This window comes from Orycteropus afer, unplaced genomic scaffold (assembly GCF_000298275.1).
Source record: "Orycteropus afer afer isolate SDZICR_OR568_19922 unplaced genomic scaffold, OryAfe1.0 scaffold00110, whole genome shotgun sequence".
Lineage (NCBI taxonomy): Eukaryota > Metazoa > Chordata > Mammalia > Tubulidentata > Orycteropodidae > Orycteropus > Orycteropus afer.
Genome location: NW_006921697.1, coordinates 4855275 through 4866954, shown reverse-complemented (window position 1 = coordinate 4866954; position 11680 = coordinate 4855275). Strand labels below are relative to the sequence as shown.

Here is an 11680-nt window from a genome sequence, read left to right as displayed (position 1 = left end):
GCAGTAATAGGCCTTGGTTTACTGCTGGTAATCCTGCCTTCCCCTTGTAGGGTTAGAGGAGGTCAGAACATGTGGCCTCCCTGCCGTTTTTGCAGTCTGGAAATAGCCTCTTGATGAGATAACACTCAAAAGCAACAATTTACAAAAACAATTGTTCACATAATCAAATATGATATTAGCTCAATCCTTCTGTAAAAATACTTAAATGGCTCTAGGAGGTATTATGTTTATTTTCAGATGTCTTGTTCTACACTGTCATGCTTCAACTAGAAATTAGCATTTGTTCAACATATGTGTTTTTTTATTGGAAAGATAAAGAGAGCACTATGCATTAAACCCCTAATACGCACAGCTGGCCCTGGCAAAAATACACCAAAGCAGTTCTCTACACCCAGTGAGCTACTGCTGCTGGTGGTGGTAGACTCTGGCGTCAGACAGTGACTTGGGGAAATATGCCCACTTTTGCTACTCTTCATTTATGACTGGGATCACATATTTCTTGAATATTTATTACTATTAATCTATAAAGCCATTTGAGCTTGGTATTTTCTTTGCATGACATTTTGTTAGTTAAAAACCTAAGTTAGATCAGGTCACCTTTTCCTTCAAAACCCTGCAATAGTTCCTCATCTCACTGCAAGGCCTCCCACAGCCTCCTGGAGGTTCTATATTCCACTGCTTTCCAATCACTCCCACACTCCTGCCAACCAGCCTCCCTGATGCTCCTCAATCATGCCCATCAAGTTCCTGCCTCAGACCCTGTTCCCACTATTCTGTCTGCCTAGAATGCTCTGATCTGAAGCTACATGGGATTCAGATCTCTACTCAAATGCCACCTTATCAGAGAAGCCTTCCCTGATGACCTCGTGTAAAACGACGCTTCCCTTTTCCACCACAGCTTTCCCTCTTCCCTTACCCTATGCAGAACTCATCACTACCCAGCAAGTATCTGTTTCTGGTCTTGTCTCCTTCAAACCAGAATGTGAGCTCTGTGAGAAGGCATTTTTTTTTTTACTTGCTCTTTCCTAGTGCCTAAAAGTGCACCTAGCTCATGTTCAATAAATTTGTTGAGTGAATTAAGTGAATAAATAATGCTTCTATTTCCCCTGGCCTTCCCTAGATAAAACTCCAGAACAGTGCCAGGAAAAAGCCTTTTGCCTCACCCAGGACAGGACTGGAACCCCAGGTGTTTATTTGCCCCGGGGACATTATGCAGGAAGGTGGCTGCCAAAGTGTGAGGACAGTTCTTCTGGAGGTGCACCCACAGTGGCTGAGAGGCACTCACCTCCACACTCTTCAGTGCTAGCACATTGTCTTCACTCCTCTGGGCCATTTCCACTTTGGGGGCCACGCCACATATACCACAGATCATGTCATTGTAGTCTCGGACAGTGAGGCACTCGAAAGCCCAGTAGCCATTGCACAGCAGCTCCTGTAGCTGGCTCAGCTCCTCTGAGGTCAGAGTCTTCTCTGGAAGGAGAGCAAGAACACTGAGAATGTCACAGAAAAAGACTCTGAGGCCACCAGGGATAAACCAGCAAGAACAGCAATTCTGAAAGATTGCCTCTCCTCTGAACTAACTCAAGAGGATTAACTAGTCTAAAGGGCGGGGGGGGAGGCACTCTAGCTTCAAGTGCTCAGTTGGCAACTAAAGAATAATCCCATCATAGTTATGACTGCCATGTACTAAGCACCTACTAGGTATGAGACACCGCTGAGAACTATAAACATTATCTCATTTAACTCTCACAACTTCATGAACCAGGGGCTAGTATTATCCTCAGTTTATAACTGGCAAACAGAGGCACAGAGAGTAACTTGTTCAAGATCACACTGCCACTAATTAACAGAGCTGAGACTTGAACACAGGCTTGTCTGACTCTAGAACCACTGCTCTCTTCTATCTGTCCTCATACCAGGCAAGGTATAGGGGAACTGAAGTCCACACAAATGGGACAGGAAAACACAAAGAGAAGTAAGGAGAATCAGGGGGAAGTAATTTCTACATAGTAAAGACGGTGGCCACTGGCCTCAGGTCTCAGCATGGGCCTTGGGACCAGGAGCAGACATCCAGAAGCTATGTATTCAGAATGAGTCTAACAAGTAGTAAGGTCAAATATACCTACAATCAAAGCATATGTTTCTAAAAGTTCAGTTTTGATCCCTTGATAAGGGTTCCTGGATGCATGGAAAGACTCATACTTTGCAGAGTTAGTTTTGCATTTGTAAAACTGAAAAGGAACAGTGTATTAAGGGTAAGAATGTCTCCTTTTCAAAATACCAGATTCTCTCCTAAAATAATTCTTTTAACCAAAGCCCATTGCTAAGAATTCCCAAGAAGTTTAAGTCTGACCTTGGGAGGGAAGAAGCCAATCTTTACCTGTCTGCTCCTGCACTGATGTCAGAACAGTGCTGATGGACACTCTGGGGTCCTCTCCCAGCTTGATCTGGTTTCGGATTGCAAAAAGCAAGTCCAGGCTCACTAGCAGCTTGTTTCCCACATTAAAGAGACCTGCCAGGTTAAAAATAGGCAACAAGGAAAATTCATAGTAACATCCATCATGCATTGTGACAAAAAACTAGAAATAAACTAAATGCCCATTGACAGAGGAAGAGCTAAATTATGGTGCATTCATAAAATGGAAAACTACGCCATCATTAAAAATAAGGTAAGCCTAAATATGCTCCGACCTAACGTGAAATTGTCCATGATATACTGTTACATGAAAACAGCAAATAATGAAATAGCATGTATGATAGACTCTTTTTTGGGGGGAACAGTAAACAATTCAACAATTCCCTACCACCTTGTAGAGTCCTCAAGACTACAATGATGGGGTGACTCTCCCTTCACTTTAAACAACTGCACCCTGGGGAAAGGTCAGGAGTATTCTTTAGCTCAGGGATATGTAGGGAATGTGACAAAGGCCAGAAGATACACCAAATCCTGGAGTACAAGATCAAGATGAATTTAAATGTAGTTAATTAAGTCAGATGAAAGAGGGTGATTTCATATGGGACAAAAACAAATTCTGGAATATGTGTTTTTCCTGAGAAAGGTATACAGGTGCTGTGAGGAAGGCCTTTCTAAGCATGACACCAAAAGCTGAAACCATGAGGGAAAAGATTAAAGCTCTGATTACATATAACTCAAACAAAACAAAAGCAAAAAAAAACTGTTTTTAAAAAAACCACCATTAACAAATTCAAAAGGCAACTGATAAACTGATGGAAAATTTTTGAAAACATAGTGGTGATGGTTGCAAAAAAAAAAGGCTATATATTGTATCAATACATAGAGCACTCTAAAAAAGATAAAACTAGGGAAAATGGAGAGCAGATTCAATGGTGTTCAGGGGTTAGGGATGATGAGGAGTTGGGGGAGTTTAACCACAAAAGGACAATGCATGAGAATGTTTTGAAATGATGGAACTATTCTGTATATTGATTATTTTTGCATTTACACAACTCGACACATTTGTCAGGATTCACAGAGCTGTAAAACAACAAAAGTATATTTAAAAGAGAAAAAAAAAATTTCCAAAATTACAATCCTGAAGATTGTCCTATTCAGCAGGGAAATGGGTACTCCCAATAATGGCTGACAAGAGCATAAAACAGTAAAACTCAAACTGGCAACACAAAGGTCTTACTGAAAGCATAAGTTCAAAATAAAGCACCATAATGTTCTGAAGAGGAAGAGAATAAATATTACCACTATTTCATTTTCAGCACTCTATTCTCCATATAAAACTAGGATTCAATCAAGCTCTCACAATGGCTGGTACATGCTAAGTGTTCAATAAATGTTTGATGTTAAGGAATTTATAGACTGGGGTGGGGTCGGGGGGAGATGACTATATCGACCAAGGGAACCTCAGTCTATATGACACTGAGACCAGAAGAATTACACGGTGCCTGGCTACCAATGTCTACTCTCAGAAAGGGATTAAAATTGGAGATCCTGGGCAGAGTGAGATGAAAAATGTGGAACAACATTCAAAAACATAAAGATGACCAGAATTACTGGTTGTACAGAGGCTGGTGAAACCCCCGAGACTATGGCCCTGGGTTACCCTTTGGGCCTGGCATTGGACTCATTCCTGTGCGTTAGTTCTTAGCCAAACAACAGACAGGCCTATGAGCTGAACAACTACACCAGGGAGACGCACTGATGCGCTCCTTAGAACAGTAAACCATGAGAGAATGGAAAGGCAGCATTTGTATAGGGGGAAAACCAGACAAACAGGAATGAGTAGGTAAGAAGGACACAGGGGAGAGGGTAATCACAGGTAGGAGGTGGGAGGAAAGCAGTTCCACTGTGGGGATTATAATCAATGCTGTGAAACAAAATGTCTATGAACTGTTGAGTGTAAAACGAATCTGCTTTGTAAATTTGCACCCAAATCACAATGTAAATAAATAAATAAATGATGAATGTGTAGTAATTCCACATTTAAGCCCACTAACCCATTGTCACTGAGTCGATTCTGACTCAAAGCAACCCCAAAGGGCAGAGCAGAATTGTTCCATAGGGTTTCCAAGGCTGTAATGTTTATGGAAGCAGAATGCCTCATCTTTCTCCCATGGAGTGGCTGATGGTTTTGAACTGCCAACTTTTTGGTTAAGCAGCTGAGCACTTTACCTATTGCACCACCAGGACTCCTTTCACTTTTGAGTAAAGAAAATAATTAAGGATATATGTAAGGATTTAATTACAAATAGGACTGTAACACAGTACCACACACCTCTTAAGAATGGTAATGCATTTCTCCACTTGTTAGTATAGGAAGAGGCCCATGATACACCACTAAATGTTAAAAGCAGGTTCTAAACATCTAGCAGAACATAGGGCTGTCCCTCAGGATCCATGGGGGATTTTTTCCAGAACCCCCTACAGACACTAAAATCCATAGATGCTCAAATCCCTTCTACAAAATGGTATAGTATTTACATATAATTTAATATCCTCCCCTATACTTTAAATCAGGAGGCTCTGATGACAGAGGGCCTAAGGCATTTGACTGCTAACCAGAAGGCTGGCAGTTCAAACCCACCGGCCACTCCTCAGAAGGAAGACTGGGCAATCTATTTCCACAGTGATACCACCTCAGAAACCCAAGGAGGGGTTGCTGAGTCAGATCCGACTTGACAGCAGTTTATTTTATTTTTTTTTTAAATATATATACTTTAAATTACCTGCTGTTGTTAGGTGCCACTGAGTTGGCTCCAACTCATAGCAGCTCTGTGTACAAAAGAATGAAACACTGCCTAGTCATGCACCTCCTCACAATCCTTGCTACTCTTGAGCCTATAATTGCAGACACTGTGTTAATCCATCTTGTTGAGGGTTTTTCCCCTTCTCCAGGGAATGGTCCCTTCTGACAATATGACCAAAGTAGCTAAGATGAAGTCTGGCTGTTCTTGCTTCTAAGGAGCATTCCAGCCATACCTCTTCTAGTACAGATTTGTTCGTTCTTCTGGCAGTCCATAGTATTTTCATTATTCTTTGCCAACACCACAATTCAAAGGCATCAACTCTTCCTCAGTCTCCCTTGTTCACTGTCCGGCTTTCACATGTATATGAGGTGACTGAAAATACCATGGCTTGGGTTAGGCCCAACTTAGTCTTTAAAGTGACATCTTTGCTCTTCAACACTTTAAAGGTCTTTTGCAGCAGATTTGCCCAACACAACATCTGATTTCTTGACTGATGCTTCCATGGGTGCTGGCTGTGGATCCAAAAACTATGAAATCTTTGACAACTTCAACCTTTTCTCCATTTATTGTGAGGCTGCTTATTAGCCCAGTTGTGAGGATTTCTGTTTCCTCTGTGTTGAGGTGTAATCGATACTACACACTGTAGTCTTCAATCTTCATCAGTAAGTGCTTTAAGTCATCTTCGCTAGATTACTTATAATACCTAATACAATGTAAATCTATGTAAATAGCACTTTATGCTTCATCTTTGCCTTTGAGAGATTGCTTCGACCACTTAATTGCATTTTTTTCCCCCAAAAGGTATTTCTGATCCACAATTGGTTGAATCCATGGGTGTGGAACCTGCAGATACAAAGCCCATGGATACAAGGGCCAACTGTACTTTTGTTCAAAGAAAAAACTGTAGCATTTGAATCCTTACACACTTTCTTATATTCTGCATTGATTTTATAAACAGTAAACATATCTGGCAATTAGAAAGCAAAATGTTAAGTGTTTTATCTCTTGGCAGAAGGATTTCTTCTCTTGTCTATATTTTTACTATAAAGATCCGTTATTTTAAAATTAAATTTCATGTTAAAGATCATAGATAAAAGTGTTCTAACAACAGAAAGATAAATGTAATCTTCTGGGGCTGTGGCAGTGAGGAGGAACCATGGGACCAGAGGTCAACCCATGGAAGCTGTCCTCAAGGCCACTTTGGGGCACTCTGCAGGAAGAGAAGGCTGGCACCCACCTGTGTAGATGTCCATGAAGCTGTGCAGGGCCAGACAATGGGGGTTCAGACACATCTTCACCTGGGCAGTCACCACCTGCAGCCGACTGGCTGTCAGTAGCCAGCATTCCTGAGGCCCAGCCAGGGAGCTAATACCAAAAACATCACAACAAAAAAACAGAAGGGAAATTCTTAATGCCATCCCAGGGCTCAGTGATCAATGGCAAAATTCTCAAGACTTTAATGCAGTAGGCCAATGAAGATGCTGGAGCTTGGGTTCCAAGCTTTTCTAGGTGGGTGTCACTGACTGAATCTCATCTGTACAATACCCTTAAAGTTAATATAACTCTCAATTTATTAATAATTGAACCAATCCCTTTTAATTCTCAAACCCAAACACTATGCTGGGTGGTCCAGATGTAAACTAAATCCAAAACTGGTAATAAATACTTTCATGTATTTTCAACAGAATGAATAATTACTAATTATTCATTATTACTTTAACAATTGGAAAGGTAAAAGAAACCTAAGAAAATGAGAGAATAACATCTTCAAAGGTTATATAGCTTTAAGGTATCTGAAGAAAGGGGTACAGGGGACCAGTGGAACAGGGCAGCTAGGGCAGAGTAAATCTGGGACGGGTGCTTACTTTTGTCCTCCTTTGAATAATGAGCTGTTACAAAGAAGGCACTGTGTGGATGGAGACTCATAGTAATTTGACCAAGAGGTTTGCTCGATGGTGACTGTCTCCTCACTCACGTTGGACAGGATGAGTCGAGAGCTGTTGAGCTCATGAATCAAGGCAAAGACCTCAGTCAGCTCTGACTCATTCTCAGGAATCTGCAGGACTTTTCGTAGCAGCTGCAGAGTAGACTGGCGCTGGATCTCCCTCTGGGCTGCACTCAGAGGCTCTGTGGCACTCAGCACATCTGGGAGTGGTGAGCTCGCCTCCTGGGAAGAGAGTGGATGGATCACCAGGCACACAGGGCAGAAAGGGTTAGCATCAGGTCAAAACAGAGAGGCTGAAGTGGTGAAGAGATGGGCCCATGACTGAGACGTGAGAAATCTAGGTTCTTAAACCAGCTCAACTAATAGCTCACTGTGATTTAAGGCAGGTGCTTTCTCTTTCTGGGACTGCTTCTCTATCAGTAAAATGAGAGGTTTATGTATATGTGTGTTTATATATATATATACTCATGTATGTATGTGTACAGACACACACACACACACACACACACAGAGTCGGCCTCCTGACTACACTACTGAATAGCTGTACATGTGTGACCGAAGGCAATTTACTTAATGTTTCTGAGCTTCAACTTCCTCATCTGTGAAAGGGGGATAAACATATTAATAAATCTACTGCAGCTGTGAATATGGTTGAACGATATATTATAAGTAAAGTACTCTGCACAATGTCTGGAGTATAATCAATACTCAGTGAATGGTAGTTCTAATATATAAATAAATAATTTGTATTGCCAGCCCGTCTCAAAAAACATCAAAGTATTTGTGTGCAGGTTCTGGGAACAAGGTAACTTTATACACCAGCCAGAAGTTCCCACAAACAAGGTTCTAAGACACTGATTAAAAACAGGTCTTTCTGAGGTAGGACACTTTTCAATGGAGGTGCCTCCAGGACCTCTTTCACAATGCTGAGTTAATCCCACCCTTCTTCAGGCTCCCAGAGCGCATCCCTTTACTGTAAAATTCACAGTCTGTAAGCAACTCTCTCCGCTCTTCAGTAAGGAGAGGACTGCTGCTTAACCCAATACCGGCATGAGGCCTGGCACACAACAGATGCTGGTTCACATTTACTAGACATACTATACATCGTTCTGTAGAAGTTAATCATAACAAGAAGCTTTCAATAAATTCTGCATATCTATGATAATTCTTGTTTGTCTGTAACAGCTTGGTTATAGATCTTTCTCCCTCATTAGACTATAAGCTTCTCAAAGGAAGGGCCATATCCTATTATCTTTGTATCTCCAAAAAGCCTGGCTCAGAGGAGGCATTTAATATACGCTAGCTGAAGAAATTAATGAATGAATGGCTGCAGAAGAGGTAACACTAGACTGAGATGCCCTGGGAGGTTGTGTGTTTTCTGTCATGGCCTAGGCAGGAATACTGTCCTTTGACTCCAAGCCAGAGAGAAAAGGATGAAAAGGACTAAAGACCATTCCAGCCCAGAGATAATGCAGTCTTAGTTACAGAAGCTGAACACAAACTGCCTAAGAAATGGATGGCCACCAGGGGGCTCCAAAGAGCAATAAACATAAACGCTTCTGAACTTCAGACCAGCGTTTTTTTGGAAAACAACTATTTCATTTTCTCTCTCTAAAGTTTAAGAGGGAGCTCTGGTAGCATAGTGGCTAAGACACTTGCCTGCTAACCAGACGGCTGGCGGTTCAAACCCACCAGCCACTCTTCAGAAGGAAGGTTGGGCAATCCTACTTCCGTAGTGATACTGCCTCGGAAACCCAAGGAGGGGTCGCTATGAGTCGGGTTTGACTCGACGGCAAACAATAACAACAACAACAAAGTTTAAGAAATTAAAAAGTGAGGGTATGTCTGATAATGAGGGATAGTCTGAAGTAGAGGGTCCGACAGGTGGGCAGTGACCAGTTAGACAAAGAGAGAGGCATAGAAATAATATGGGATTTGAAATCAAACGGCTAGAGGCCCCTAGACAACCTGGAAAGTTAAATCACTTCATCACTCCTAGATGTAGAGGGCAACATCCATTGCCATACTACAAATCACACAAATAGGCCACAATGAAACAGAAGAAGAAAGGAATGTTCAGAGCATCTTCCTACATAGAACCTCATCTCATCCCATCCCACGATGAGACTGATCCACATAATGTGTATGCAATGCAAGCTCCAGGGTTATACCTGCCCTAAAAGAGATTATGGTCTCCTAAGGGAACTAAGAAGCAGTCAAGGTAGGGTATGATCAATACTCTGGAAAGGGGAAAAAGCCCATCATGCACATGGAGAATCCTGGAGAAAAGTTCACTCCCAGCAGAGGGGACATGAGACAGAAAAAGAACCTGATGGATGCTATAATCCCATTTACCATATAATTTCAGGGGTTTACAGATCCCAGGAAACTCAATTTTAGGTCTTCCTGAGGTCCACATGCCTTTGAGAATAAACTCCAGATCTAATCCACCCTGTCCAATGTGTTTTACTAATGGAGAGACTTACAGCTCAGGAGAGCAAGCACTTCCAACTCAGGTTCATTCCCAGCCAAGTCCCTAATTCTTAGTCCGAATGTTTTTGCCACTCAGCAGTCAATGTCCATATACTTCAGTTCTATTTCCCTTTATCACAAGAACCATAACCTCAGAACAACGTCTCAAGCACAGAAACACACCTGGAGACCAAGGGATGAGATTCACCTACCATAAAGGCCCTTCCAAAAGGTATGTGCAAAAATACCTTAAGTTTGAAGCAGTTGTCTCCATCTTTCTAGTCCTGTCTACTCCTAAACCCTGATATGTCTCCCTTCTGAAGTAACATTCCCTCTGGGCCTCTTCCTGGCTCAAGGATATTCAGAGGGATCGGATCCTACTGCCTAAAGAACAAATTGCCCAGCCGACATTTCGTGATGTGGTCCTAACATGCCTTTTAAGCCTTATCTCCCATAACCCCTTGTCCCCCAACTCCTGGAATGGCCCAGGCTCAATGCCCTGGATCCTAGCCAGTTCCATGTGCCATCTCCATCTTCACAAGGCAGATCGGTAACATTTCTCTTTTTAGCCCCATCCTAGTCATTCCATCCATTGTCTTAGACGTTGTCATTTTCTTATTCACTTTAAAAAAAAAAACTTGTGCATGACTAAGGAAATGGAAACAGAGAGGTGCACAAGACATACAGACAACAAAGATAAACCCTTCTACATATACAATACTGTGTTATCAGTGATAATAAACATTAATCTACAGGTAAATAGAGGGGTAGACAGGCTGAATGATCAGGTAAGTCTACACAAAAGGGAATATACCCATGACCATATATACAGTTGCCAGGCTTTATTTCTACATGAGTTATTTGTATGTGCTGTAAGAACGTCCATATGACTAGAACTAACAAGGGGCAAAGTTATGATAACTTCTTAGGCACAGTTAACCACCTTGACGGAGCAAATTGTTGGACCCGTGGGCTTGGGACCACCGTTGCAGGGGACCTCAAGCTCAATCAGCATAACATACTACACAAAAATTCTGTTCTACATCCTACTTTGTTCTACATCCCCAGTGAGTAGCGACTGGGGTCTTAAAAGCTTGCAGTAGGAGTTCCGGCAAGATGGCTGACTAGGCTGAAAGACTGCACAGACCCTCTTCAACAAAGAAAAGGGAAACCAATTAACACAGACACAGGGGATGATCCTGGACCCCTGAGACTTGGAGGGAGAGATATACAAGTGGGCTAAACCCCAACAGGGACATACAGGTGGACTAAACCCCAACTAGCAGAAGAATTTGCATGAAAATACCAAAAAAGGAGACATACGGAGCTGCGGTCTGGCAGTGGTCGTGAGCGATCCAGACAGCTTGGAGATTCCCAAGTGGTGGTAGGACTTAAGAATTAACCTAAAGATCACCCTGCTAGCCAGAGACTGCACGGAGGACTGTACACGGTGGCTGGGGAACAAACAGAGAGGGTGAAGAGAAAGATGGGCTGAGCTGTGGACTTTTTCTGGTCCAGAAGGCACCGCCATTTTGAGAGTTTGAAAAGCGGCTTGACTATATTGGATATTTGAAGAGACAGCGCTCTCGCAGATTCCTGGAGTGGTAGGACTTGGGAATTAACCTAAAAATCACCCTGCCAGCCAGGGACTGCACGGAGGACTGTGCATGGTGGCTGGGGAACAAATGGAGAAGGTGAAAAGAAAGGTGGGCTGAGCTGTGGACTTTTGCCGGTCCGGAGGATGCCGCCATTTCGAAGGTTTAAAAAGGGGCTTGACTATTTTGGATATTTAAAGGGACAGCGCTCTTGCAGATTCCTGGGGCTTGGGAACACGTTCTGCTTTCCAGCAACCCCAAGAACACTCGGAACCTGCAAGACTGACAAGTTTTTTTTGAAGGTTATTCAATTGTAATTTGTGTCTGATTGAGTGGGAGACAACAAAAGTCCCCATAAGACACAATTACACCCACACCTCCTGCAACTTCACTTACTGAGCGACAGCCACTACCTCCTTCTCCACCAACGGGCCAATGATAAAAAACC

The 11680-nt window shown here is 42.5% G+C and overlaps 1 protein-coding gene across 1 annotated transcript in view; it reads right to left on the bottom strand.

Annotated features, from left to right (window-relative positions):
- The window catches only part of HMGXB3 (HMG-box containing 3), a 67031-nt gene that overhangs the window by 9763 nt on the left and 45588 nt on the right, over nucleotides 1-11680 (bottom strand). Inside the window, exons 13-16 of the mRNA XM_007943605.1 lie at nucleotides 7086-7387; nucleotides 6458-6585; nucleotides 2381-2512; nucleotides 1286-1470 (exon numbers count right to left, since the gene is read on the bottom strand). Of these exons, the coding sequence (XP_007941796.1) occupies nucleotides 1286-1470; nucleotides 2381-2512; nucleotides 6458-6585; nucleotides 7086-7387 (747 nt within the window). The remainder of the gene's footprint in view (nucleotides 1-1285; nucleotides 1471-2380; nucleotides 2513-6457; nucleotides 6586-7085; nucleotides 7388-11680) is intronic.